Below are 27,712 nucleotides of genomic sequence, written 5' to 3' on the forward strand. Positions count from 1 at the left end.
GTTGCTCATTATGTAACAAAATAACAAGAACATACATAAAGAATGTCTCTTGAAAGCATTATTCACCTCTATCCTCCTTCACTCTGCTGCAAAAGATTAAGGGAAGATTCAGGGTTCTGTCCATCACTGTCTTCTTGAATTCCTATACTGACATTTTACATGTCTGTGAGCTGATCTTGTACAAAAGCATTGAATTGGTTTTTATTTGGTGCATTTCAGCTGAGATTCAACAACATCTCACTAACTTTTTATGTAAACAAGCCCCATGATAACAGTTAATCTTTTTCTGTTAGCAAAATTTCATGAAACAGGCATTTATGTGTGTACGCATAATGGGGGTCATAATTGCAACCAGACTGGCATGATAATAATTTCACCATTTTCCAAAATATTCCAAGAACTTTTATATTTTGGACATAAATAGGAATCACCATACACTTCTAGAGCACTTAGGTCAACAGGACTATATTCTCTCCTTGCTACTGCAAACTGAAAAATAAATTAGAGGGGTCCTATTTTACAGTGATGTTTTAACTTCTTTTCCTTCCTTCAGGAGGTCTTAGTGCTTCTTAGTCAGGCACTGTTTTCTTTGGAAACTATGCTTTCTCCCTAAAGGCAGTTAAGTTTTAACGTTAAGTACCATGCAGTTATCTTTGAAAATGAACGTTTCATGTAAAGTGTATTTTCAGATAACTCATGATAATGTATCAGCTTTTTCAAGTTCATTACTAAATCTTCTCCTGTCATGCAGGTAAGAGGGAAGGCAAACGTGCTTCCATATCAGCTATGCACTCTTGGAATAAACATTTTCCATTTTTCTTTCTATTCACTTCAGGTACACATTTTCACTCTTCCCTGGCTGTTCTTGACTTTTGACTGGCTTAAACATTTACTCCAAAACACCAGATATGACTAATGAGTTAAGAGCAGCTATCAGACGTTTAGGCAAAGTCCACTGAATTATTGTCTCCTCCTATGGCTGTTAGTGCAACTATTTAAATGAAAACACTAACAACAAATCTGCTTTGCAGACTACATCTATCTGCTTCCATCCCTACACTAAACTTCCCTGAGAAACTGGAAATCTCTACTAAATTATTCTGACATAGAGCTAATATTCATACTTTCCCTGTGCTGAATGTGCAGTCAACATTCCACCTATAAACAGAAAATCAAAAGTGATCTACCAAATAGCCACTAGGAAAAAATACTCCTAATTTAAGATAAATACTGAAAATGGAATGGAAGCATGCTAATCCTAGGTTTTCACACATCTCTAACCTATGAAACAAGAATTCATGAGCATTTGATGTTTCTTTAAAAGCCTTACACTTTAGATGAAGTTCAGTAACTCCATGGTGAAGCTGCTGATGTTTTGACAGTTGTTGGGAAATCAGGTGCAAGTAAGAGAGCGTAGGCTTCGCTCTCAGCTAGCACAAGCCTTTCACAGACTGGCAGGCTTTTCTCCTGTGAATTGCCTACAGTCAAAAATTCTTAAATCAACAGAAATGAATGCAAAAGCAATCCATTATCTCCTACTTTGCTATTGGCAAGGTCAGAAAACGAGAGATTAAATGTTCCAGCGCGTTGGTAGAAGACAATAAACACCCACGGAGGGAAGTGAAGAGTTTAGGTGGGACATGTTTCATCAAACTTAACATGTCTACACTTTTAATCTTTGGAGATCTATTCTTTGAATGTCTACAAATGTCTCCCTTTAAAGTTAACAGAGAGAAATAAGCATTTTACAGTGGACTTCTGCTAACCTATTTGAGAGGTCTATTTTAGGATGGGATAAAATCACAGTCTGAATATGTTTATTTTTCTCTGTTGATTAGAAAAGGAGCCTAGGGTGACTGGATCAGCTGTAGACATCTATATTTGGTCAGGTGAATCCCTACAGCCTACAGTGGCCAAAATAGCTATAAAAGAAAAACAGAAAACTAATGAGGATCCGTATTAGAGTCTGTTGTGCTACTTAGATGAAACTCCACTGTTGAAGATAAAGAATCCTGGTACCCATATTGAATAGTACTAGTGCAGAAAGGATACAGTAGACACAAACTTCTAAAACTGCCCAACAAATCTTGAAAACCTTAGCTTCAAAGATCAGGTGTAGCTCTGGAGATACTTAAAAACTGAATAGGGGTTAAACAGAAAAAATTGTACATTTGCCTTTGTTGCTTACCCCTTCCCTAACCTACAATCTAATAAATAATTCCTCAGAATCTGTTCTGAAGCTACACAATAAAAAAGTGAAAGCAGGAGCTGCTCACCTAAGAAAATATTTTCGGTCAGGAGCAGAAAAACCTAAACAAACCTTCTCTCTTTCCCATGTGAAAGCTTTGCTTCAGTGGCTGTGACGGTATGTGATGGGCTCTGTTTGAACAGCACTGCTTGGATTCGCTGCACTTGGCTGTCCAGGCAGTCAGATGAGGGACACGTCAGCAGCAAACATGTAAAATGACATTCTGACCGTGGCCGAGGATTTCGTAAGGACAGGTGACCCCAGCCATTGCTAAGTGGGGCTGTTCTGACTGAACTGAGTCCTTATCTTAAATGCAATCACTACAAATTCCAGTCTCTCTGAAAAAAAGTCTTGTCTGTCAAAATCAGCGCAAGCATGCATGCAACTAGTTTATTTAGCACATCTATTCTGTCCTTTCTCCTATAAAACTGCCCTACATACTTACAGTGAAGAACCACTTGCAGTACTGGAGCTCAAATACTACTTAGGAAGCTTATAATAAATTACCTTCCAAATTAACATAATCTATTACCTAAGCTTATATTATATTTGTATTTGAGAGGGGTAAGCAATTTCATACTTGGGCTGGATAGAGGGATGAAATCTCAGTGTAGTCTTCCACCTTTATCTCCCACAGTTCTAGGACTTGTATACTATGTCCTTCTGACTTTAGCAATATGTCTCCCCATAAGAGAAGAGAAATGTACAAACTAATTTCAGGAAAACGCCTCCATTTATTTAATACAGTTTTGGTATCTTTGAATAAAATATCAAATGTTTAGACGCCAACTCCTGAAGACAGCTTCCTACTACCACAAGATTGTTCCCCATTCCTGTTTGGTTACTACTGCTTTTAAACAACTTCTGTAATTAGGAAAGATATTAAAGCAGGGGCTCTCAAGCTTTTCCATTTTACAATAAGGTGTGGAACCATTTAGAAACTTCAAATATTTAGACTGCTGTGCAGTGGATATGAATCTAGTCTTTGTACAAACTTTCACAGACATGTTTTATGTGGCTCACAGTTTTCACAAACCAAAAAAAACCTCTGCCATGTTTTATTTTATACATCCCAGCAAGAATGCATACACTACTTAAGAAAAGAGAGGAAAATTAATCAAAATATGTGAAAAGTCTCATGATGAGGAAAGATCCATATGCATTCTAACTTAGAGGCAGTGGAAAAGATCTGTCTCAAAGATCTTAATGCTTTAAAAGAAAACACTTCTCTCACGCATACTCCATGAAGTTCAGAAGCAGGCCCTACAGACTTTTAAGTGAGTGTTTCAACACATTTTCATCCACATTGACAAATAATATTTTTCCAGCTCTAAGCAATGGGAATTTAGGTGAAAAATTTTTTGAAAAATCAGAAACTTGAAATTCCAATCCGTAGATAATAGCAATTTTATCTGCAGAAATAACATCATTTCTATACAATTATCAAAGATCATTGACAATGATGCCAATTCCTACTGCACACTCTGTAATCTCTTTCCACTGGTGTCTTAGAGCAGAGTGGTGATACAACAGCCATCTACCTGGCTTGCCATGCTGCTCCATCTGGAAACACCTGGTCAGCCTCCTGGAAGCACCAGAAGAGAGGATAAAACGGTGTAACTCTTATAAAGCTGCTGAGTTTTAAACAATAATAAAGAAGTTAAGTAACAGATTTAGAAGTATGCCATTTTCAAATGTCTGCCAAGCTGAATAACAAATGCTTCCATCTTGTTTCTTCTTTTGAGCAAAAATACGGTTAACACATGTTCATACTATGTATGCTCTGATTTTAAAAAAGGCTGCTCACATAATAGAAATGTACTAATATTATATTTTTAAATCTACTGTAAACTCCGATCACAAAAATCTTCACATTCAAGATTCCCCTGGAGCTCTTCCAAGGAAAAGAGCCAACTACAATAAATAAGGTGGGAAGCTAGGGAGTATCTACAATGTAATGACCTGCTATCATTAGATTCAAAATACTCTTGAGAATACAGTAGTGGAGGAAAGAATACTAATGTTTTTCCCTTGTGAAACATGACTCAGAAAATGTGTGGAAATATTCAATAGAAAATGGACCAGAAATGGATAAAACTTACAATTCTCTATGTAGAAACCAGAAATACCCTAAAAATATTTTCAGAGCATGGAGCCACTGGACAATATTTTCCTTTTTTGATTAATAAAAAAGGTAACTTAATCAAGGTGGCAACCTGTTTCCTTGTAACTGCAATGTCAGGAATTTTCAAACACTTGGTCTGTTAAAATTACAGCCACACTTTCATATATCATAAAATTAAGGAAGACAACCTTCATGTCCACTCCCACTCCCTGTTACAGGGACAAAACCCTCACAGTTTATTACTTTGCATACCTCAAACCTCTAGTGACATCTCCCCTAAAACAAAGTACATGCTGCTCCAGGATACACAAAAGGAAGGACCACATTGTCCTTATATATATGGAAGCAGAAAATAAAAATTGACAGGTAGCCACCCTATAAAAGAAAACACATTCTTGTGATTCACCTCTTATACTGGAGGGTGGTTTTGTTCACTTAAAAAAACATATAAATTTACTGGGCCTTAAATATTGCATTAACTTACATATTGTGGAAAATACGGATTTTCCATAAACATAAAACAAATGGCATTAAAAACAAAAACAAAACAGAAGTTGCATGATGACTTCTTGCAGAAGTTAAAAGAATTTATTTTTCTTAAACAAAGAAAAGCTTTAAATCTCAGTGAAATGGGCCACAGTGGAAAAGCCCTTTACTAGATTACTGCACCTTATAAATAGTAAATGATATTGTTTAAGGTCAAGGAAAGAAATACTGCAATCCTAAAGCAACCATGCATAAAGGATGCTGGAAGATACATATTCCTTATTCTTTCTTTCCTTTTCATTCTTTCATCTAAAAAGAAGCTTTATTTATAGCTTGTCTCAGAAGACCTTCCTGAAACATCCCTTAGAGGTATTTTCAGAAGTATTTAGTAATTTAACTTTTGCTTATATTTGAGAAACTAAGAAAATATTGCAGAGTCCTCCCACCAGAAATAGGTTTCCCAAAACAACCATAAATCTATAGTTTTGCACTGCTGCTTATCTACAATATTCTTTGGGATATTTAAATTTACATTAAAAATCAGCAATTCCTACAACTATACAACCAATTTTTTTTTTCTTTCTTCTTTTTTTTTTTTTTTTTTCTTTTCTTTCTTTCTTTCTTTCTCAGTGCCCATTTTGCTTGGCAGTAATGGGGTGTAATACTTGTCCCCTCCATATGGGGAAAATGAGTACTCTACTGCTGCCAAGATCAATCTTGTCTGTAATAAGGATAACTACCGGGTGATCTGCTGGAAGTAGCCAAATGAATGACAGACATGTGAGAGTGATTCAAGTGCCTATCCATAGCTATTTAAAATTAAACTGACACTGGGGGAAATGTTGTGTACCCATTTCTTTTTCCCATACACTAGGTATTTTTAACTGGTTCCCATGAAGATCTCATGCTTGCATAACCAAAGCAAGAATTAGGAAAAAAAACCTCCCTAGCCCTCATCTGGCAATGAAATCTCCCTTCCCTTCCAGACTGCATATCCCAAAGGTGAGACCTCATTCCACAGGAGCTACAGGTCTTCCTGCCTCTCACACCACCTGACAAGAAGAAAGGGAAACAGCCTCTGAATTTCTGGACTTAAGCTCTGTACCCCCATATTCTGGCAGTATTGTTTCCTGCCATCAGTTTCTCTCCTTAACCATGTAAACTGAGTAAAGAAAGGTTCTTTACTCAGTGTGCACTTAATATTTCAGATTAAATAAGCCTCTAATGCTCAAATCGATAAAGTTTAATAAACTTATTTTATTATGAACATTGACAGGGAACAGAAGAACCTTCATAAATAATACTGTCAAGATAAAAGAGAAAGAGACAGAAAAACTATGAAAACATTCATAACAGAATATTTTCAAATTCCATTAAAAAGACAGAATTCTGTACAGTTTAGCAAACATGACTACTGTTACAGTACAAAGCCCTCAAAATCTCCAATTTTACTTGTACACACTGAGCCAGAGCAAGGCTGGGGCACTGTACACACGCATCAGCTTTCTTATGAGAGTAGGAGGCAGGAGTTCCAACCCCAATGTAATTTTGATGTAACCTGCAGTAAGTAAAGGACCCTGCCATAACCTGCAGAATGGGTGATTTCTCTCCTTGATAAAGTCAGGGCAAGAAAGAAAGAATTCACTGAGTGCTATTAACTGCAAAATTCCACTATCTGCATCAAGACATCGCTAAAACAGCAGTCATTGAAAGTAGAAAGGATGGTCAGAGAAGAACCAACAATTTTGTCTTTGTCCTGGTCACACCTCCTCCAGCTACTGGCCAGAGACTGAGCCTGTGGTCTCCAGCTCTTCTGACATTAGTTTTCTTCAAAAAGCATTGCTATTTATCTAAGGAGCTTGAATTCTACAGAAGTCCCAATGCCTACATGGTGGGATGGCATTCAGAAGTGTTTGATGTTTGATGTTCTGTTCAAACAGCTGTTTAAGCATAGATTGTGGCTGAGAAACAAAAAAACCCAAAACACTAACACCAGAGGAAAAAAGCAAATTAATATTCTGTACCCAGCCACAACAGCAGAAACTAATAAGACTGCTAGCCCATTAGTAAAACCACGAAGTTTCACTCCATCAGTTCTGAAACAGTAATGGATTTTCCCATGAAAACTTGAAAGAAAAGGTGAAAAAAGGTTTGTGTGGTATGATGGAAAGGAATGCCAAACACAGCTTTGGTCAAACATTCCCATTAAATATTTTCTCATTACCCACCAAGTTCACTCACAGGCCAATTTCACTGGCTATTTACCAAGGAGGGTTAAGATAATGTTTACTGCCCTTTATTGCTCTTCAATTTTCTAGGCTTGCTAGCATTTCCCTTTAAAAAATCCTTGTGAAATTAAAAAAGTAACACATGAATAGTTTATACTATACTGAGAAAATCTCAGTAGATTTTCTGTTATTCTGATTTTATACATTCTACCACTAAACTGCTACACTATTACCTTCAAAAAGTTACTAAAGATGCCTTTTTTCTTTGGCAATATGGACTAAATCTCACTGAAATGATTTCATTAGAAATGAGAGCACATCAGGCTCTTTGCAGAGACAGACACTGGTGCACTTGTGCTTTTATTACACATACAGCAAAGCATAACTTCAACTCCGTAATATCTAAAAAAAACCAAAACAGAAAGAGTAAAATTATGTATTTCAGTACTAGGTAATATGGAAAATGTAAAGAAGTGTAACACTGAGTTGCAGAAAACAAACTAAAGTCTTGGATAACATTATGTGTTTATCTTTAATTACACTAATGCTAAATGCTATTTTTGAGAGTATAAGGGAAAAAATGGAAACTAAGAAAGCAGCCGGTAAAAAGAAAGTAATTACTGCACTGCTGAAAAAAATGCTTTGATAAACTACACACAAGATATTAATCTCCCAGTTTACAGACCAATGATCTTTCCAACAAACAGCATTTACTGCTTACAGAACATAAAAGCCAGCTTCTTGAACATTCATTTGCTTTTAGCATGCCTTTATGCGTTTATATTTCATCAAACACAGTAATTTGAGAAGAACAAGTAAAGAACAGTAATGAAAAAGCCAAAAGATACAAACAGTAGAAAGACCTTGAAAAAATATACTGCTTTTATTTTGTACAACTGCTTATAGGAATTTTTCTTCTTTTAGATTCAGATTGATATGCTAAACTGTGTTTTCCTTAGATGTGTAGAGTTAAAGTTATAAGCTAGATAGACTTGTACAGGTATTGGTACACTGACTCACTGAAAATTATGTCATAAGATCAGTATTTGTCTAAATTCTTCACCTTTTAGTTCCATTATTTTCATTTCCACTGTGCAAAGCAGAAGAATGACAGTCTTAAATTTTATAACTACAAATGAAGAAAGCCAGCAGCACTAAAACTCTATAGACCAAAGTGATTTACTACAGTCTTTAAAAGTACTATATAAATATCAGCACCTATACAAATTTATAGTATAAAATTATGAACCTGCTTAGACTTGTACACATACTTAAAATTTTACTATATTAGTGGCCCCAATGAAATTGTTTATTGACAGTTTCTTACTGTTGGGTCTCCATTTCACATCTCTTTTGCATTTTCAAACATAGAACAGAAATTTAGCTCTTGATTCTAAGAGAAACTGAGAGCAAAGTAATCTTTTGAGGACTCCCTTGTAGCACAAAATATCTTGGCAGGTAAACAGACCCTTAATTTTCCAGACTTAGACGACAAATGAAAACAAGAATTTCTTTGAATGCATAAAAAGACTGGCGAGCAGTATTTCTCAATATTTAAATGGTTATGGAGATACAGGATCCACCATTGACAAGCTTTTCCCCCTTGCAGCCTTAGAGCTTAAGTGAAGTTTTTGCACACTGTTACTGACATGACCATTACTAAAAGGAGAAGCCATCATGACCACCTCCAAATACTCAGGTCTAAGGAGTTCAAATTCATTATGAATGGAATTATGAAACTATTTTGGTTTTGGTGCCTACACGCAGGAGAGCTCCTAAAAAAACATCTACTTCTTGCACTTTATCTTATATAGCTGTTTTCCTCTTCTCTGTCATGAAGTTTCAGAGGAGATACTGAGGCATTCATGTTTTCTCTCAGAAAAAAGTTATAAATACTTGGTTATAAGGCTTCTATCAGAAAATAAAAATCCCCTAGAAATTCTCATGAGTTTAGCTTGGTTTGTGGATTGTTATGTACCACAGGAGGAAAACATAAAAGCCAATTTCTGCTTTATTTGGTGAAATTATTTAGTAGTAAGTTAAACTTCCAAAGTCATATAAAACCCCGTTCTATTTAGATTATATGTTTAAGATGAAAACAGATGTTCTTCTGCACCAGGAAAAAACACGTGTTCTCTGCTTTGGTAAGAATTCAGCATTTTTAATTTCCGAGACAGCTGCCACCAAAACTATAGATATAAGAAATCCATCTGTAAGCAGATCCCATTTTGCCTTGGGATGGACTAAGGGAGAAAGCAGGATTCAAAAAGACGAGATAATACAAAGCTGGTGGTGTGAAAACAACATCCAGCAGAAGGAGGTTTGGTCTGCTGTGCTAGGAAAACCTGCTGTTTGCTTAAAAAATATGCAGAAGGAGAAAATGGTATTCTGAAACAAAGTGACAAAATCAATAAACTGAAATACTCCAACAACTAAAGGGACATAAGCATACATTGACATACTTATTAGTGGCAATTCTGCTGTAATTTCACCCACTCCTATGGGTGAAATAACACACCTTATGGGTGTTTGTTATCATCCATAAGTTTACTTGTACATCACAAGAGTAAAAGGACTTTTTCACCTATGGTATTGAGTTTTCCCTTCTGCACAAGGGAATAGGTAGCCAGTTGAAGCCATGAACAGACTCTTCTGTATAACAGGTTCACAGCTGTAGGTTTTTGTAGTAACTGGTGAAAATGGTGTTTTTGATGGATTTCTTAATAATGCCTTCTTTTTGTAGCAAATTGTTGCATTTAGACAAGCTAGAGACACATTCTAAAGTAACCACTAATCTGGTCTCATGAACAAAAACTAGTTTTGTCACAATAAGCCATTTCACCATGATAACTAGTGAAGTAAACAAATAAACATCTACATATTTTAGGATTTGTGTCTCACTTCAAAGATCTAGAAGGGTTCACAGAAATCCTTGAGAAATGCAATGCTAACACCAGAGCAGGGAAAATCTACTGCCTAAACACCTTGTCCTAGGACTTCTTTTTTATTTAATTGAAACAATTATTCAGATTACTGCAGCCCTATCTCTTAATCATGGAATAGGAAAATCATAATAGTGTTAGTAGGTAATGACCTGTATAAGGAAAAAGTAGCATATGACTATGATTTCATTCATGTTTTGAAGCGATGATTAAACTAAAATACATACCGCATCTGTAACTTCTATCTCATACAGTTTCTGGAAGGTCTCACGATAAAAGAAAAACAGCTTCCCACTGCCACCACCCTTCTTGACAGAGGTGCCTGTGACAAGGATCTTATCATCTGGACTGAAACAACAATCTGTCCTGTTGAAGAAAACAAAGAATCTTACAGGGCAGATAAATAATTAACATATCAAGAACTTAGATATAAATTGCACTCCTTAAAACAATTTTTTCAACTTTTTAGTCCTTTCCAGACAAAGCTTGAAAAGTATTTTGTGAGCTGTCACTTATTGCTGTAGTTATCAATTAGGAGTTATCTGTTACAATTGTTACTACAGTTGTGCACAAGATGTGCAAAACTGGTAGATTCAATAAAAATCCTCCTCCCAGCAAAATTCTCCTCCACTCAAAAGTCTTGCAAGCTTTTCAGTACAAGAAACAAACAACAAAAAAAAGTACTTTAAAATCTGACTGTCATCTTAAGTAAAAAAATGTGCTCATCATGAAATCTGGTTTTGCTGATGATACATTCTTCAGCGATGCAAGGTGGTGTGTTTATATACTGGCCAAAAATATTTTTCTGTTTATTTTTCCTCTGTGTTACAAACTGCAGTTAAGACTGAGCTGTCCATGACTTGTCTTTCTAAGATCCTATTTCAAAATTACAAACTGTCCTTAGGGGATTTGGCTGCATTACAGCAATAGAAATGCAGATCAGACCAATAAAAATATTGAAAACAATACTTAGCACTATACAGCAAAACAAAATCAGCACTCCTGACACTGTAACCTGAATTCATATCATGTATCTTTGTGTTATGTCTAGTTTTTCATTCAGCTCTTTTTTTATTAATTACAGACTAAATAAGAATAAGATTTACATCTATATCTCATTACACACATAAGGGCCTCCTCCTGAAATGTTACTAATCTAATTAGACTTAAGACATACGAGACTGAAATATCACAAAAGTAAGATCTTTTAAAGCAACGTGAATCCCTAAAATAGATGAGAGTTGTCACTTCACAGTTCTCCTTGTACAGTCCTCTCTGCACAACTGTGGACCTAGTGACAACTGAGGATAAGAACTCCAGTAGAACTCTTCCATTCAGCAAAAATACTGCTATTTCTGCTAATTAATAAATTAGAATGCTTTATTAGAATGAATTAGAATACTTACATTGGAAAGAAGCTGGGCAGTCCATCTGCTGAATTAAGAGGTTTTTTAAATTGTCTAATATCCCATAGCTTTAAAGTATCATCTCCTATGAAACAGAAGAGATAAAGGTTAGCGATAAAGAATTCAAGTCAAGAACTTGCACACATCAGAAAATTTCATTCTCCAATTCAGAGAGAAGGAGAACAAAATTACATAATAGAAGCATCCAAAATGAGAACAACTTGTAAGTTTTTCCTTGGTAAGTGACTATGACAGTGCAAGGTTGAGAAGCTCAATATGCAGCACTCCAGTATATCAGAAACTTCTTCTCAATGGCTCAATTCTATTGTGGTAATCCCTCCTATCACAGTGGAATCAGATTCCTCAATCACTAATTTATTCTTTGTTTGTGAGCATTGATGTTTTGCTTCTAGGAGCAAATTTCAAGATATCTAAAGAAATTAAAAATGTTGCCATGAATGGTCTACATCAAAAACTAAACAAGTTTTATATGTGTGGTTTTTACCTGTCCTGAAAATGCAATCATGAAGAACATGAAAAGCACATGAAAGTCTTCCCCCTCCTTTAGCAGGCAACAAACTGCTATCTCAGTATGGAGAAGAGGCCCTGGAATCAGTCAGAAATCCTTAGGGAAGGGGGTGAAGGGAAGCAAGTGAAACCACACATACTCTAATGAAACATTTTCACCACACTACCTTTAGCTATAAAAGCCAAAATCAAGGTTACAAAAAGAGATTTGTAGCAATTTTCATCTGTGTTTGATAAACATGGTGTGACTGTAGACCAGTAAAAGTCAGGTTGTTTATCCCTTTTTGAAAAGTTATGACATATTAACAAAATGAGAACAGGGGTAAAAAAAAAAAGATATTAATTAGCTATTCTCAGAGACATCTACATCTCCTCTCTGATTGTCCTTCTGGAACACATATTTCCAGCATGAGATGAGCTACAGAATTTGAGCTTTGAAGTACCTCACTTAAGCACCTAGACACGTCCTAGCATTTGACAGCAGTACCTCAGCACTTTCAAGGGTAAAAAGAAGGACATTTAAGCAACAATTCCCTTTGAAAATATCCACACAAAAAGTTACAAAATCCTTCTGACCTAGAAGGCAAGATCTGCTTCCTTCCAAAGTACAAATCTTGCAGGGAAGTAATTTGGTTATCTACAAGTATTTTGTGGATTCATAGCCTTTGAGCTCAAAAGCTCAAAGGAGGCCTTGGAAATAAAATGTTTTTAAAAGAAGTAACAAAAGAAATCAAGGCCAGCAGTGCCCTTTACAGGGAAAGCAGTAATGTGTGGCCTCGTACATCATGTATGTTTATATTAAAATCTAGGATAACTGCTTACTACAAAATATTTTTAAGAAGTGGACAACTTAAATAAATGATGTCTAGAGTAGAGTATATTTCTGTTCATTGGGAAGCTAAAAAACGACAAGAAAGAAAAATGTTGAGTCCCTGTTTTGGGAATATGTGTTTTCTTATTGTTTCCCAGTAGACTCCATCCCAAGTACTTCAAAGCATTTAGTCTCGTAAAATGAGCCGTCCCTTTTCCCTCCCACCCCCCCCAAAAAAAAAAAAAACCAAACAAAACAAACCCTTATCATCGAGATGTTACATCTAAAGCACCAGCACTTTATAAATGTATGCAAAGGACAGCATTTGGCCACTTTGCAAATCTCCTGGATAGGGACAGATCTACGGCTAGCAGCCAAGGCTGTTCTGTTCCTAGTGGAATGAGCCTTGACATGATCTTCAAGCTGTAGTGCTGCCAGGTTTTAGCAGGAGAAATGCAGTCAGACGTAGCTATAGCTCCTTTGCTAGCAGGAAAATGTAATAGGATAGTTAAAAAAAATTAGAAGACTCTAGTAGGACTCAAATTTAGGGTTGATTTCAAGTCAACATTGTCTTAAATTGAAATAGTTTAGAAATAGAAAAGTAAGTATTTGGAGAGGGGAAAATGCTAGTAGAATGACTTGACTTGCTAATGCTGTGAAACTTTACCATCATTAACAATTTGCTCCAATTCAGTTTTCCTAATTAAAACTCCCAGTGTGCAAATGCAAATTGGTTCCTAAATCTAATTTGCATTTCAAGTTGAAATCACTGTCACCAAGATCACAGAATATTGCCTTTCCTCAGCACCAAGGATTTTTCCCAGTAGGATCCTTCTATCAATGCTTAGGAGGCAGCTTTAACAGAACTGCAGCAGTTGTGATCTGTTTTTAATTACTTTATACATGAACAAAAATAGTTATGCTTAAACAAAAGCATATAAACAGAAGTTGTGCAATTCAGTATGAATATTCAAAATAGTCTACTCAGATAATTCAGTATTTTTTCTTGATGGCAGACTTCTCCAAAGCCTGGCAGGCTTATTTAAAGCTTTTATAGCATTTTTAGTAGCATTTCAAACACTATTTTTCACCATTTTAATAAGGATACCAATAAACAGGCTCAAGACTGACACAATCAGATCAAGACACTGTAACGCCAAAGGTATTGAGCACGGATTTATCAAGAGGTAACAATTAGGTCCTAGAAAAACAGTCTTTGGTGAGCAAAGATAGGAATTTTCCAAATGCCCTTTAGTCAAAATAAGGCTGAAGCACTAATACTATAAAGATTTTATCTGATTTTTTTCTTTTCTTTTCAGAAGATACTGACCAGGAAGACAAGCACATGAATGCACATAGGCCCAAAAGAAGCAAAAGTGCTGCCAGGAATTCACAAAGCCTACAGTCAGCAGCACTCTGTTTAAAAAGAGGGAGTCCTCTGCTGAAAGCAAAGCTCGATGACAGAAATTGTTCACAGAGATCAGTGAGGCAAAGAAACATAGGAAATGGGAATTCTAAAAAGTTACAGCTTTGGGAACACATAGCATAACAAGCTTACCAGAATATGTTTATCAACTCTGAGCCTTTCTGTGAAGGCTTATACTACATCTGTGAGAGACACAGAACAAGGTACAACCTTCTGCATTCTGTACTGGTTCTACAGGAGGAGCTGCATCAACTACAGAGCAACCTTTGGAGGCATCAAAGATTAGCACCAAAGTCAAAGATCCTGTGAAGGAAGTCACAAATCAAGGAATCTATACCTACATTTGGAACACTTCTCAGCATCACCTGCATCCATACCAGCCTGATCAAATAAGTGCATCATCCTCTCTAAACATATGGAATGTACAGACAAACATAGAGCAAGAAGGATACCAGAAGACTTTCATAATGCATTTCAGCTCCAAGTGTTGCACTTACCTGAATATGCCTATTAAAACTAGTAAATGTATTTCTGCCATGGTTAGAATGAACACCAATGTTCAGCTTCTAAGCTTCTAAAAACCCATCTGGTTTTTGAAATGCCAATGTTTGGATTTATTGTGAAGAGCAATATGTTATTCCACTACACAAAACAGTCTCTATACATGCTGCTGCATAACCCTTGAGCATACATATTTCTATGTTTTAAACCAATTTCAAAATGAAGAAAGAAATACAAGTAAATTTTAAAAAGAAAAAAAGACCAACAAAAATATCAAGAGTCAAAAAAAGATTTTAAAAATTTTTACAGTAAGACCTCAAGTCCAATCCCAATTCTTATCTCTCCCCTTCTAAACAAAGAAAATGTTCCACAAATACTACCCTTCGTTGCTTCAAGCATGCAGAAATATCACTTTCTTAAGTTTCTGTCAAGTTACTACCTAATATCCAACAAGAATAGCACTGGAAACTTTCATAAGCAGCTCCTTAGGTTTTTATTTTCCCTTGTGCCTGCAGCTGAGCCATGCCTCATCTTCTCATATCCAACACAGATCTACATCAGATGCAGGAAAGTCCATCAGGCTTTCAGTGAAAGTTCCCATGCCCCAAACAACTATCCCCTCTTTGATCCTCAGCACTTGGCAGGTGTGTTAATCTACAAATGCTGGATCCACATCTGCTTTTGTTGGTACAGATCCAAAGCAATACTCATATTAAAGCACTAACCAAACAAGTCAAAATAAGGTATGAATCCTCCTTACTTTCTAGCATAGTGCACACAGAGCTCTTTTTTTTCTTAATACACTAGACAAAGGTAGCACTTTTATCCACATTGAGTGGCCAAAGTTCTGTGCAGTCTTACATTCTGCAAACAATCAATCAACATTTTATACAGCTTAGTGCAGTGTGTGGAAGATAAAACCTCAGTAAATGAAAGTCTGTTTAACACGAGACAAAAACTGGAGACAGATGAGGAAGAGCAGGCAAGTAAAAGTGCCACAGGCAATAAAAACAGGAAAAGGTCATTTATGTGGTCTACATTCATAAATGTGAAACAGAAGAGAATTTGCATAAATGGAAGTTTCAAGACAGCAGTAGTGAATACCCCTCACTAAGTAATAGCTTTGTTTGCTGTTTTATTTAAAAGCACGCCAAGGTTTATCCCTAAATTTCCTGAAATATGTTTGTGTGAATTTTTTGGGGGCAATCACCACTGGCAGACAGACACAGCGTTTTACTTAGTGCAGAATGGAAAGACACACAGTTCACATATTTTCTAAGCAGGAGAAGGTCCACACATAATAAAAGTCTGGTTCAGTAAGGACAAAAAAGCTTGAGAGCTTTTACCTCACCACTTACAACCCATTCATGATGGGCAGAGTGGCAGCAGAACTCTGAACAGTAGTTCAACTCAGGACCCTGAACAGCAGTTACAAAACAACACAAGTGCCATTAGTGTCCATATGCCTAGGGCCTTCCAGGATAAGACTACAAAGTCCTTACTCTGAAAGATGTGTTCTGGGAAACAACATTTGGAATCTTTGAAATGTGGCAAGACATACAAAGAATCAGTGAGGCCGCACCCAATATCAGCTGCATTTCACTGTACAGACACGCACCGGGTCAGACACTCTACCCCCTTCGGGGACAGGGGCACAGGAGGATGCAAAGAAAATGCAAGCTACTTGGCTAGGAAACACATCCACTGCTTCAGAGCTTTTTTCATCTATGAACACCTACATTCTGGTATTTTGTGTATGTAATCTCATTCTGTCTATGTACCAAAGTGACCAGATGTTCTAAACATATGTTAGGCACAGTGTTAGCCTGCCTTAATGTATACTGCCTCTCCCTAGGCCTGTTTATTTGGCCTTGGGGCAATGCTAATGCATACACAGAGCTTCTGGTTACAGCTGTTTTCCATCCAGACAGCTTGGCTTGTATGCTTGCACCTGCCTGCAAAGCACTGGGCAGACAAATTTCTGCAGGAAAAGCTGTCTTCAACAGACACCATCCTCTCCCAGTAATGAAGTTAATGAGTCCTCAAACACATCTCTGCCTTCTCAAGTCTTCTTCTACTATCTAAGACTCATTTATAAAAGTTTTATGTGAAGTTTACAATGCAATCCTGTTCTCCCAGTCCTGTGAACATTCCAAATTCTTTTGCCATTGAAGTATATTTTGAAAAGTCAAATCCAGTCATCAACTTTTGATGTTTTTAAAACAGATTAGATAAAAATTTCAATTAGGACCGCAAAAGATGTTGCTTAAGAAAGGTGTATGAGGAATTAATACGTACAGAGAAGAGACAGTGTTATTGAGAGGCGCTTATCTTCCACAGAAGAACTAAGCAACAAAACTGGACTTTTTTATTTTTAATTAAGCTAATGATTTCCTTTCAGTGTATTATTACTGCTAGATGAGAACACAGATCAGGAACTGTGTAATACAATCAGCAAAGTTGTCTTAAAATATTTCTTAACTGCAGTAAAATTCTCTTTCAGGAACACAATATTGCATGGTGTATCAAATAAAAGTAGTAAACTGTGAAATACTTCATATTTGAATCACTAGTATCTGATTTCACTACCTTACCTCCACCACAAACATCTACATCAAACAATTAACGTGATCTATGTGGTTCGTTCAATGAACCATTTCATTTCATTGAAAACGTGTTACATTCAACAAGTCACAGGGCTCTTTCAAGCACCTACCTCCTCTGCTGGCAAGGACAGTGCCATCATAGGAAAATGTCAAACAGGAAGTGTCAGTGCCTGAAGCATGGGCTTGTCTGCAGTGGAACTTTGTATGTACCTGTTCGCCAAACAAACAAAACATTACAAAATCAATTATAGTTACGAATCAAATAACAAATTAAACAAATGGGACGAACATTTCTTGGAAGCATTTTCTGTGCTCTGCTGCTATTCATTATTCTAAACAGAAACCCCTACATTTTTAGGAGGTATAGTAGCTAAGTATTTCAACAGACTTTTTTAAATGTTATTTTAGTTTTAAAATATGCTTTCATAACAAGAGCTTGAATGCAAGATTTGAATTCTTCATACATTTAAATATATAGTACAGAATTACATAGCATCAAAGCTCTTGGAAAACTCCCACTAGCACTGAACAAAGGTAGTTATGCCTGGTTAAGATAAAAATACATTCCAAGACAGTTCTCAACACTCCCCTAAGCAGGCCTTTAGTTTCTCAAACTACCAAAATACAGAGTACATACTTTGGAAAGGACTGAAAAGGACTGAAAAAATTTACTTTTGCCAAATTTAATCCCTGTCAGAATTCATGGCTTAGACAATAGAACAAAGTTCTATTGTGAGGTTTGTGTTCCATTTAGGTACTGTAAAATTCAAGTATGGGAACGATGTATGTTTTATTTTAATTATTCCGATTAAAGAAAGGTTGAAATTACCTTCAAGTTCACATTTTGTTCCTGTATGGAGATCACTTTTTATTATTAAGTCATTATTTACTAAAATACCTAAAAATTCTATTAATAGGGAAGGAACCTCAAATCAAATTTAAATGGTCTTGACAAATCAAGTTTTCCCACTTGCCAACCTAAAACAAGACTCTCAGCTAAGATTCCAAGACAGGAAGTGGAAACACAGGAAGGGAAAAAGGGAAAAGACAGAAAAAAAAAAATTGAGACAGGTTGATTCCTTTTTTAATACCTAGGTAATTATGCTTCTCATTTGCCTCTTTTTGTAAAAGAAAACTAATTCTCATAGTTGTAAAATTAGGCATTCAAGAGTTCAGGGTTTCCAGTATGACTGTATCTAATCTTCCCCTCTGTAAAATGAGGACTAAAACACAGAGAAGAAAATGGCAAATTAGTGATCTTGAAGTCCTTGAATTTATGGTTGTGATGAGCAAAACAAAATTCACGCATATAAGCACATCTTTTCAGATGAGAGGTTGAACAACACGCAGCAAAACCAGACCTAGAATCCCACCCTGAACAGTAGGAGGACAAAACAATGAGCAGCTGCTCAGCGATTTTTACCCAAAATATGCATTAAAATAGATGCATTTCTACAGAATAAAAAAGAGAATATGATCACAAAAGCAGAATGTGATCACAAAATGCAATCACACAGACTGATTTAGGCTTGCAAAGGAATCCTCAGTAAATTTATCTTCAAATTTTTAACTATGTACTTTACTAAGACTCTTTTAATGGGTTATTTTGTAAGAGCCACAAACTAGTGAAGTAATTAATGTTGTTTATTCTTAAGAATAGTTGTTCTAAATTTGGTTCAAAAGCTAAAGAATCTTTGTCTGATGATGTTAATAATTATTGCAAGCTTATTTTGATGCGTAGATTTGGTCAGTCATTAAGAGGAATCAAGTGAGGCATTCCCTCCACAAATTACTCTTCAACAAACAAAGGGGGAATCCAAATACCAACATGCTTCTGTTGTATTACATGCTTCTTACAGTATTTGAACACAGAATGCAATGGCCTACACTTAGCCATAGTAATTGTTTTGAAATTACTGTCACTTCCAGCCAATTATGCATACCCTGAAGTCTATGAACAGACTGCGGTTTACAACTGTTTGTCTTTGACGGGAGTGTTTATTAATGTGAAAAACATATTTTGTGCATCCAATAGCATAAAATTTTCCAAGTATGTGGAAATATGTAAAGAATAAAATGTAAATTTGGCAATCAGGAAATAAGTTTTCTGTAGTATTTATTAAACATTAACAAGCAATTAAAACTATGTATTTTTTGTGTAAGATATACTATGGACACTTTCAAAAACATCATAAATGGTTAATATTCACACTTTAAAAAATGACAGAAAGATTACATTACGAACTTAAGCTAATTCAAACAAATTGAAAAAACTTCACTTGGGCATAACATTCCCATTCTTCCAGGCAATGTCACACTGATATACAAATATTAAAATACCATTTTTTTCACTCTGCTGCCCAACTTATTGTAAAGGTGTAGGGTTTTTTCCTTTCATTTCATCTTAAATCTGAAATTCTTTCCTCTTGCCTATAGATAGATAGCAAATCACATAACAGTCAGAATTTGTGTTATTTTCCTATGGTCAAAGATATTGACTTTATTTAGCATTTGTATGTGAATCCATCAATAAAATTTAAACTGTGTCCTTCAGGAATCATCTTATCATCTTAAATTGGCCCCAAGTTGTGCCAGGAGAGGTTTAGATTGTATATTAGGGAAAATTTCACACTGAAAGAATGGTCAAGTATTGGAACAGGCTTCCCAGAGAAGTGGCTGAGTCACCATGCCTGGATGTATTTAAAAGACATGCCAATATGGCACTAGGGAACATGGTTTAGAGGTGGCCTCAGCAGAGTTAAGGTTCTATATAAGGTTGTAAATAGTGGGACTCGATGCTCTTCAGGGCCTTTTCCAAATGAAATTACTTTTTTACTCTACACCACGCACCACAGAGCCTTCTCCATTAAGTACTTATACTCTGACCAGTTTTTGCCCCTTTTTCAACTGTCATGTAGAGAAAGGAAAACAGCAACATAACATATAGAAAACATGTAGATGTCCAAAACTGGTATCATTTGTCCCTTAATGACAAAAATTAAACCAAAAAACCAAATTTTGCCCAACTCTATCCAGCTTCGATACTTTAGGATTTCATGTAAAACAAGGCTTGACTGAAAGAGATAGTGAGATTGCATCAGCAATTCTATGTCTTTAAAAACAAATTTGCTCAGTTTACCAGTAAAAGATTGTTTTCCTAACTTTGAGCTCTGCAAGCTTGCCCTCCATATATTATTCTGCAAATGAATATAACCCTGAATTGTAGCAGTAAATCAAATATTCTAAAATGATTGAAGGTTGAAAAGAAGTTTTTACACATACTGGCAAACATTCATTGCAGTTTTCAAAGAAAATAATGTTTCTGGCCTCTGACCTCTTAGTATTTTTAACAGATGTCTAATCTTGCTAACAAATCATTAGCAAAAAAATTGTTATCAGAATGTTTCTAGCTGGAAAGACATGGAACAACAGAACCAATGTACGCAATTACAAAATTTGATTCAAGAAGGGAAAGGAAGAGCACTGAAACATAAGATAAAGATGTCAAGATAATTAGGGCAAAGTGTATCTACATATCTCCCTCTTACCCTTCTCCTTTTGTTGCAGAGGTGCCTGCTATAATGAAGTAACAAGTCATGTGCCATGCAAAATTTGACAAGTTCATCAGTCCTTAACATTTTTAAAAGGTTTAGTTACTTCAGCAAATTCTGCAGTAAACCACTAGCTTCTGCAACTTATTTAAAGGCTTTCTAATATGTAACTCCACCAATGTAAGCACTTTCCTCCTAGCTTTGTATTAGCACGTATATTTTTGTTAAGCAATTACAGCTGACTGTACTTGTGTGCAAAATGAGATGACAGGCATAAAACATGAAGCACATGTGAGAAAGGACACAGTTGCATGTATCAAAAAACCAAAAAATAACAGATAAATGTCAGGGGGTTTCCAAGATTGCCACAGTCCTCAGAGCAAATGAGAGCCAGAAGACAAAAGGAAACCAGAGAAGGAACTGAGAAAAGGTGGGATTGGAGGCAGAGGTACATGACTGGAGGAACATCAGCAATCAGTATCCCTTGTACAAAAATCTGTATGGACGGACTTAAGAGGACCCATACAGGAAGTGAAGATGACAGTGGCACATGAGTGGTTTACCACAAAAGAATGACCTACAACAGAGCCACATGGCTGCAGCTCTGCATCTCACAACTGCTCTCCTGCTCCAAAACACTCTATAAAACTTGTTCTAGGAAAAAGACAGACCTACCCAATTTGTTCACCTCAGAAATCCAAGCCACATCTATGAGAAAAATAACAGTATGTCTAACTGATGGAATTTTTGAATTTCCCACATTGTATCTGGGATACAATATTTCACAGTAAGCCGACACTTTCCCAAGATTACAATGCTTCTCACATTCTGCCCCCCCCTTTTTCTTTTAACAAAATATTGAATGTCCCAGCCAAGACATTCTTCTTCCTTCTTATTCCTAACATCTTCTAGATTTTTTTTAAGCAAAGGCAGTAAATCAAGGCAAGCCTTGGGGAAAGTGAGACCTACAAAGATGGCTATATCAATCCTTCTCTGTTTTACAGATGTATAGCAAAATATTACTTATTTATTAGTGTGAACACAGTCAACCATAAAACCACAATCAAGATTTATGCTGATTTCAAACAGGAGGCAGAAGGGCAGGACAGCTCAGCAGAGATGCCTGACAAGCAAGTCCCAGGCCAGCTACTTGAGTTTTAAATTAGTCTTTTCACCTAAGATACTTACAGCAAAATAAAATAGCTCACACTGACAACATTCAGTTGCAAATGTTTTAATTTTTAACACACATACATGCCTTCCAAGATAACATATTATCATAGGCCAGGCTCAAGGTGATAAAAGTATCAGCTACAAAGCTGCAAGATGCAAACAAACAAACAAACCAGAAATCTCCTTTTTAGTCACAACTGACCAAAGCTGTCTGGGTTTTTGTTCAAAGTAAGCCCATCACAAATGAACAACATCTCAGAGCAGTGATCACAGCTGACAAGGCAGACAGGTTCCCAAGGCAGGAGTGACACTCTCCAAATGTCTACTTCCCCATCCCCCCTTCAGCCACCTCTACTGAAGGGAGCCTATCTCCTTTGCTATCAATTATAATCCACAAAAGAAATCTAAGTGTACTTTCTGGGCTTAGCGTATTAATTAAAAATTGTCAGGTCTACATATGTCAGCTGAATTCAAGAATTTCTCAGTATTTTCCCTGAACAGGCTGTATCAGATGCTTTCCTTAAGTCTCTGTAAACATGATCCCAGGGCTTTCAGCTTATGTGACGGCTCTTCAATACCACTTCCTGTGGTGTAGAAATGGATGCTGTTTCAATAATGAGCACACTGATGCAAAACAAGATTAACTTGTGAAATCTGAGGTTTTCATGTTTACATGATTACACTCTTACATGATTTCCTCTTCTCTGTGACTTTGTAACTCAGTGACATCTACACGTATAATTATCAGACCTGAAACACTCCTTATTTTCTCTCAATCCTAATTAATCAGTTACGAATACAGTAGCCTAACTTTACTTACCACAATCAGGACATCTGACTTACAATGTATTTAACTGTCCCCTACAACCATTATATTCTCATCTGCTGCAACTAAGGCCTTTTATCTGGGTGACAAGACTTCAGGATTTATCTCTCACATTCAGCAGTGGTTCAACATCCGTCAAAAATCTCTCACAAGTATTTCACTGAGAAGCTTACCTAGTTATTTGCAATTACTGAATCCATAAAAGACTTCGCTCTTTTTTTTTTCCCCAAATATTCTGTAGTTTTTCTTGAGCAACTACATTGCAACGAAAAACCTATATAACTGGGCGTAGAAAAAAAATGGTGTATAATTATTTTTAAAATTTATGGAATCTTCAATGCATCATGCATTATATTATGCAATTGTGAATGAAAATAAAAACACAACTGTGAAATACTTGGTCAGAAAATGCTTGGAAGTTATGGAAAAGAGCAGTCTAAGAAGAGAAGTCATATAGTGATGTAGCCAGGCAAGGTGAAAAAATTATTTAGTGTTTTGTCAATTGCAATTGATTCCAAAACTTCATTTCTATTTTAAAAAAATCTAAAACATTTATGCAGAAGGCAATGAGGAAAGCCACCTGATACATTGGACTATACATTTAGGGTTTAGGCAAAACAAGGAAGCAGGTAGGCCAGCCTGTCCCAGAGATGTCTCTGATCCATTGCAGAGTGATGAGAAAGCCTTTCCTATCTGCCCATGCTTCATTCACCAGGAAGAACATCCAGCTTCTAAGAATATTGCTGACCACAGAAACAATTTCTTCTTGTTTAAGCTTATTCATCAAGAAATATTTCAGGAAACAATTTTAGAAAGATAGCTTCTTAACAGCATTGCTAAATACTTGCCTAAAGGTTTGAAAATAAAACTCTAGCTGAATATTTGGCTGCATGGTCAAACTTTGCATTTGAGAAAATAACCTATCTTGGCCACAAAAATGATACATATTACTAATAAATATAGCTTTTGGAAACAATTCAGTTGGCTTCCTTTGGGGATTTTTTACACTGCACGAGAAAAACACACAAGGATGTAAAAGGAACTTTCTTCTGTACCTTTTCATAACTTATCTATCCCATCTCATCTTATCCTAGCAAATTTACATTTTTCCTCCTTTGTACTATCATAAATATGGCTTTTGTAAACAAAAAAAAAAAAAAAAAAAAAAGCCCACTCTTCCTTTTGCCTCTCTAGAAGTCAAATTGATCATTCTTAGACTTGCCTAGCTGTTGAAGGTTTCTTTGCCTTGCAGAAAACAATCAAATGTGATCAATGTTATTCTGCAAAAATCTCATTAAAGATTCAGTTAAGATACATTAGAACTCCACTGAAAATCCACAGATTTCTTCAAACTCATCTATGCCAACCCTGGATGTTTTGTACAATTTAAAAGTAGCTTTTGGTCTACTGGCAATAAACAAAAATATAAACAGGAAAAAAATTATAAAGAAGCTACAAAGTAGTCTTCAAAAGGCAACTATGACAGACTTATTCTCTGCTTATACCCAAATAGTCAATAAAATTTCTCATATTCTTTCAGTGTCCCCAAAGCTTAAACCACTTCTTAACAGAGGCACAGTGTAAACAGCGTGAAATATGACTGAAAATACACAAAAATCTGCATAAAATGAAGATTTTATGAGGATTTCTGGTTCAGTAATCCTTGAGCCAAAATGGTGTAATTTGCAGTGAGTTATCAAAGATGGTTTTATAATAAATCTATTTGCTTGCTAGAAACAGTGGCTAGCATGCATAAATTCTAAGAGGATGGGTGTATTTCTCTAAGAAATGAAAGCATTTTCACTAAACTTCTTGTAACATACCAAGCTATTCTTTCTTCTACATTCTTTGATTTCTTTCTCATAAAAACATACTGTAATCATCATGCCATATTATCTCTCTGCATATTATTTAAAGGTAAATAATTTTTAAAAATATGGATTTGGTTTTATTAATTCAGACGGAACAATGAAGATGGAACTATGCCTCAGTTGAAGGGGTGATATTTTTCCTCATGCATGTCAATGATAAACTATGCATTCTCAAGTAAATTTCATTTTCTTTTCATGCAATACTCTTATCTCAATTTCATAGTTCTTTCTTTGATATTGCTTTTCTCTCACAATAGTTGCATATATTTGACTAGCTAAATAAGCAAATAAAACCCCCACACATGCAAGCAAAAAACTGGTGAAGCAGAAAAAAAATTAAAAATTGTTTATAGTGGTTTGCACTAACAGAACAGAGTGTTCCATGACAGCTTTCAGAGCAGCGATCAAGTTCCTAAGCACTAAATAGAGTGAAAAAGCTTGTAATACCTTTTAGAGAAAAAATTGTTTGCTATTCTACAGTTCAACTTCTGATTAAATTTCAAACATGGGTCATTTTTAAAATTAGCTTTCTTTTTTAACAGACATTAAAAAAATTACTATTTAAAGTATGAAAGAATTTTTTTTGTTTGCAATTAACATCTTTGAATCAATTAAGCCTTTCTGTCTCATGTAATATAAATGAGATAATTATAAAAGGTATGGAAATATAAAAATGTCCAAATTGATATCCAAGAGTCCTTCAAACAGGCTGCAGTACTTCTATGAAAATTTGTCTCTGAGGACTGAGAATTGTTACAGAATTTTTCATTCAGCAAGTAGCCTTCTCTACCATTAATGTTTGCTATTTGCTTCAAACCCCTCTTTCCTCTTCTTTTTCTATTACATCTTTCATGATGGAATACCTCTTTCTGCTGCAATTCTCTTTGACCACCAGCATCCCTAGAATTCTCCTCCATCCTACAGAAAGGTGCCTTTCATTCTCTCATTCTGGCCTCCTAGTTTCACTACAGCCAAATACTCCACACTTATGACCAGCAACTTCATATTTCTTCTCCACCAGCAATGGCATCCTCACAGCACAGAGAGATACAAATTTCAGAAGCAGCAATTCACGTATCTTGAAATCTTATTTGCATTACCCAGTTTTCCCGAAATAGCTCCATGTTCCTCTTTCTCTTGCCTTTTCATTCAGTACTGCCTTCTCCTCCACCTTCACTCCTCGTCAATCCCACTATATTCCATGTGAGAATGCTACTTAAATTCCATGCTGAGTCTCAGGATTATTTCTGACAAATCCAACCTGGGATGCTACCCCACCCCTACTGCTACCCCACCCTTACTCCTGCACACCATCTACATGTTGGTTCCCTTCTTCACTATTCCCTCTGGTACATAATTACCTTTCTGTTTCTCTGGCTATTGACTGCTACTCAATCCCCTTGGTCATTGAACTTCTCACTCTACACTGTAGTTTCACACACCTTACTCACAACCATGACTCCCAATATTTTCGTGCCATTAAACTGCCTTCCAAAAAAAGGAGTCATTGTCTCTCTCCCGAACACCTCAGTTCACCTTGACATCACTCAGCGGATGTTTAGCTGCCAATACAAATTCAACATGATGAAAGCTGTTCCTGATTTTCTTAAGTGGATACTGTATCTTCTCAATTACCTGGAAGATCTTACCTCCTTTAACCATTCATCATACGAAAAATGTTGTTATATGCATCCCAATTTGTCACATATTGTAAAACACACTGTAATAAATCCAACCAATTACCCACTGCCAGTATCATTATTTAATGTTTTCCCTTTTTGTTTCCTTGATAATGGTTCTTTACTTTTAGGGGTCCACTCTTGCCTCATTTTGTCTTTTTAAACAGCTCTATTTCACCAATGAATTAAATACAATCTTTCAATTACAGATCTCACCACTCTTTTTTCTGCAACACATGAGGACATAGAGTAAATTCCTGGGTAAAAAATTATTAAAAATAAAAGGGGGAGTGGGAGACACATAATAATCCAGTTTGCACATTGCCTTGTTTTTGTTTGCTGGTATAAACCTCTTACCAACTTGACACTAAAGGATTCATTTTCTGACATAGCCACCTTTGGTTAGGAAGGAAGTCAAAACTGAAGTTTGTTTTACACATGTAGACAGACAGCACCACATATTATTGCAGCCCTACCCTGCCCTCCCACCTTGATGCAACAGCCAAGAAACCACACTGACCTGTCTGGAATACAGAAAACATTCCTACACCTCTGCAAACACCTACCCATAACTTCAACACATCAAATATTGAAATCCAGCAGCCATTTTCACATTTGTGATAAGCAACAAGCCAACGGTTTGCAATGCAATGCATTCTGCTGACTGCAATAGGTGTCCATCCCTGTTTCTGAAAAATCATTCTGGCTCTTCAATACGCCAGTCTTGAATATATGCCAGTCCTCCTGTCACAAGGGCAGGGATGCACTACCTGTCCTCCTTCTGCTCTTGTGAGCCCTGGTGAAACAGCATCTGTAAATGTCCACACAGCGTGCTTAAACGGGCTCAGCAGGATGAAGTTTGTTTACAGGTCTCAGACTCTCAAGGTGAGACCACAGAACTGCATGATGGTGACGACAAAGAGCAGACTACTGAGCCAGGATGCAGAAAAATGCACCAAATAGAAAATAAAATTTTTAGCGCTGATTATGGGTGACTCCTTTGAGCACAAAATAGCTACAACCTAAATCTCAAAGTGATACATATACACATTGCAAAGTGAAATAGTAACCATAAAGGATTTTTTTTTAATTCCATATACTGCTTAATCTAAATTGAAATATCTAATAATGAGTTGTTTAAATTACTGCTTAAAATGACTATACACGTTCAGAAAGTCTATTGAACTGGAATGTCATTATAAGTCTCTGGACATACTTAGACACATTGTATATGTATTTACACATAATGTGTGAAACACATAGGTAGTCATATCCAACTCCAAGTCGAGTTCTCTATCTCATGAG

The 27,712-nt window shown here is 36.1% G+C and overlaps 1 protein-coding gene across 1 annotated transcript in view; it reads right to left on the reverse strand.

The window, feature by feature from the left end:
• WDR70 (WD repeat domain 70) overlaps window positions 1-27,712 on the reverse strand; it is a 122,836-nt gene that overhangs the window by 17,218 nt on the left and 77,906 nt on the right. The window contains exons 11-13 of the mRNA XM_058043715.1: window positions 17,418-17,517; window positions 11,436-11,520; window positions 10,257-10,395 (exon numbers count right to left, since the gene is read on the reverse strand). Of these exons, the coding sequence (XP_057899698.1) occupies window positions 10,257-10,395; window positions 11,436-11,520; window positions 17,418-17,517 (324 nt within the window). The remainder of the gene's footprint in view (window positions 1-10,256; window positions 10,396-11,435; window positions 11,521-17,417; window positions 17,518-27,712) is intronic.

Source organism: Melospiza georgiana, chromosome Z (assembly GCF_028018845.1).
Source record: "Melospiza georgiana isolate bMelGeo1 chromosome Z, bMelGeo1.pri, whole genome shotgun sequence".
NCBI lineage: Eukaryota > Metazoa > Chordata > Aves > Passeriformes > Passerellidae > Melospiza > Melospiza georgiana.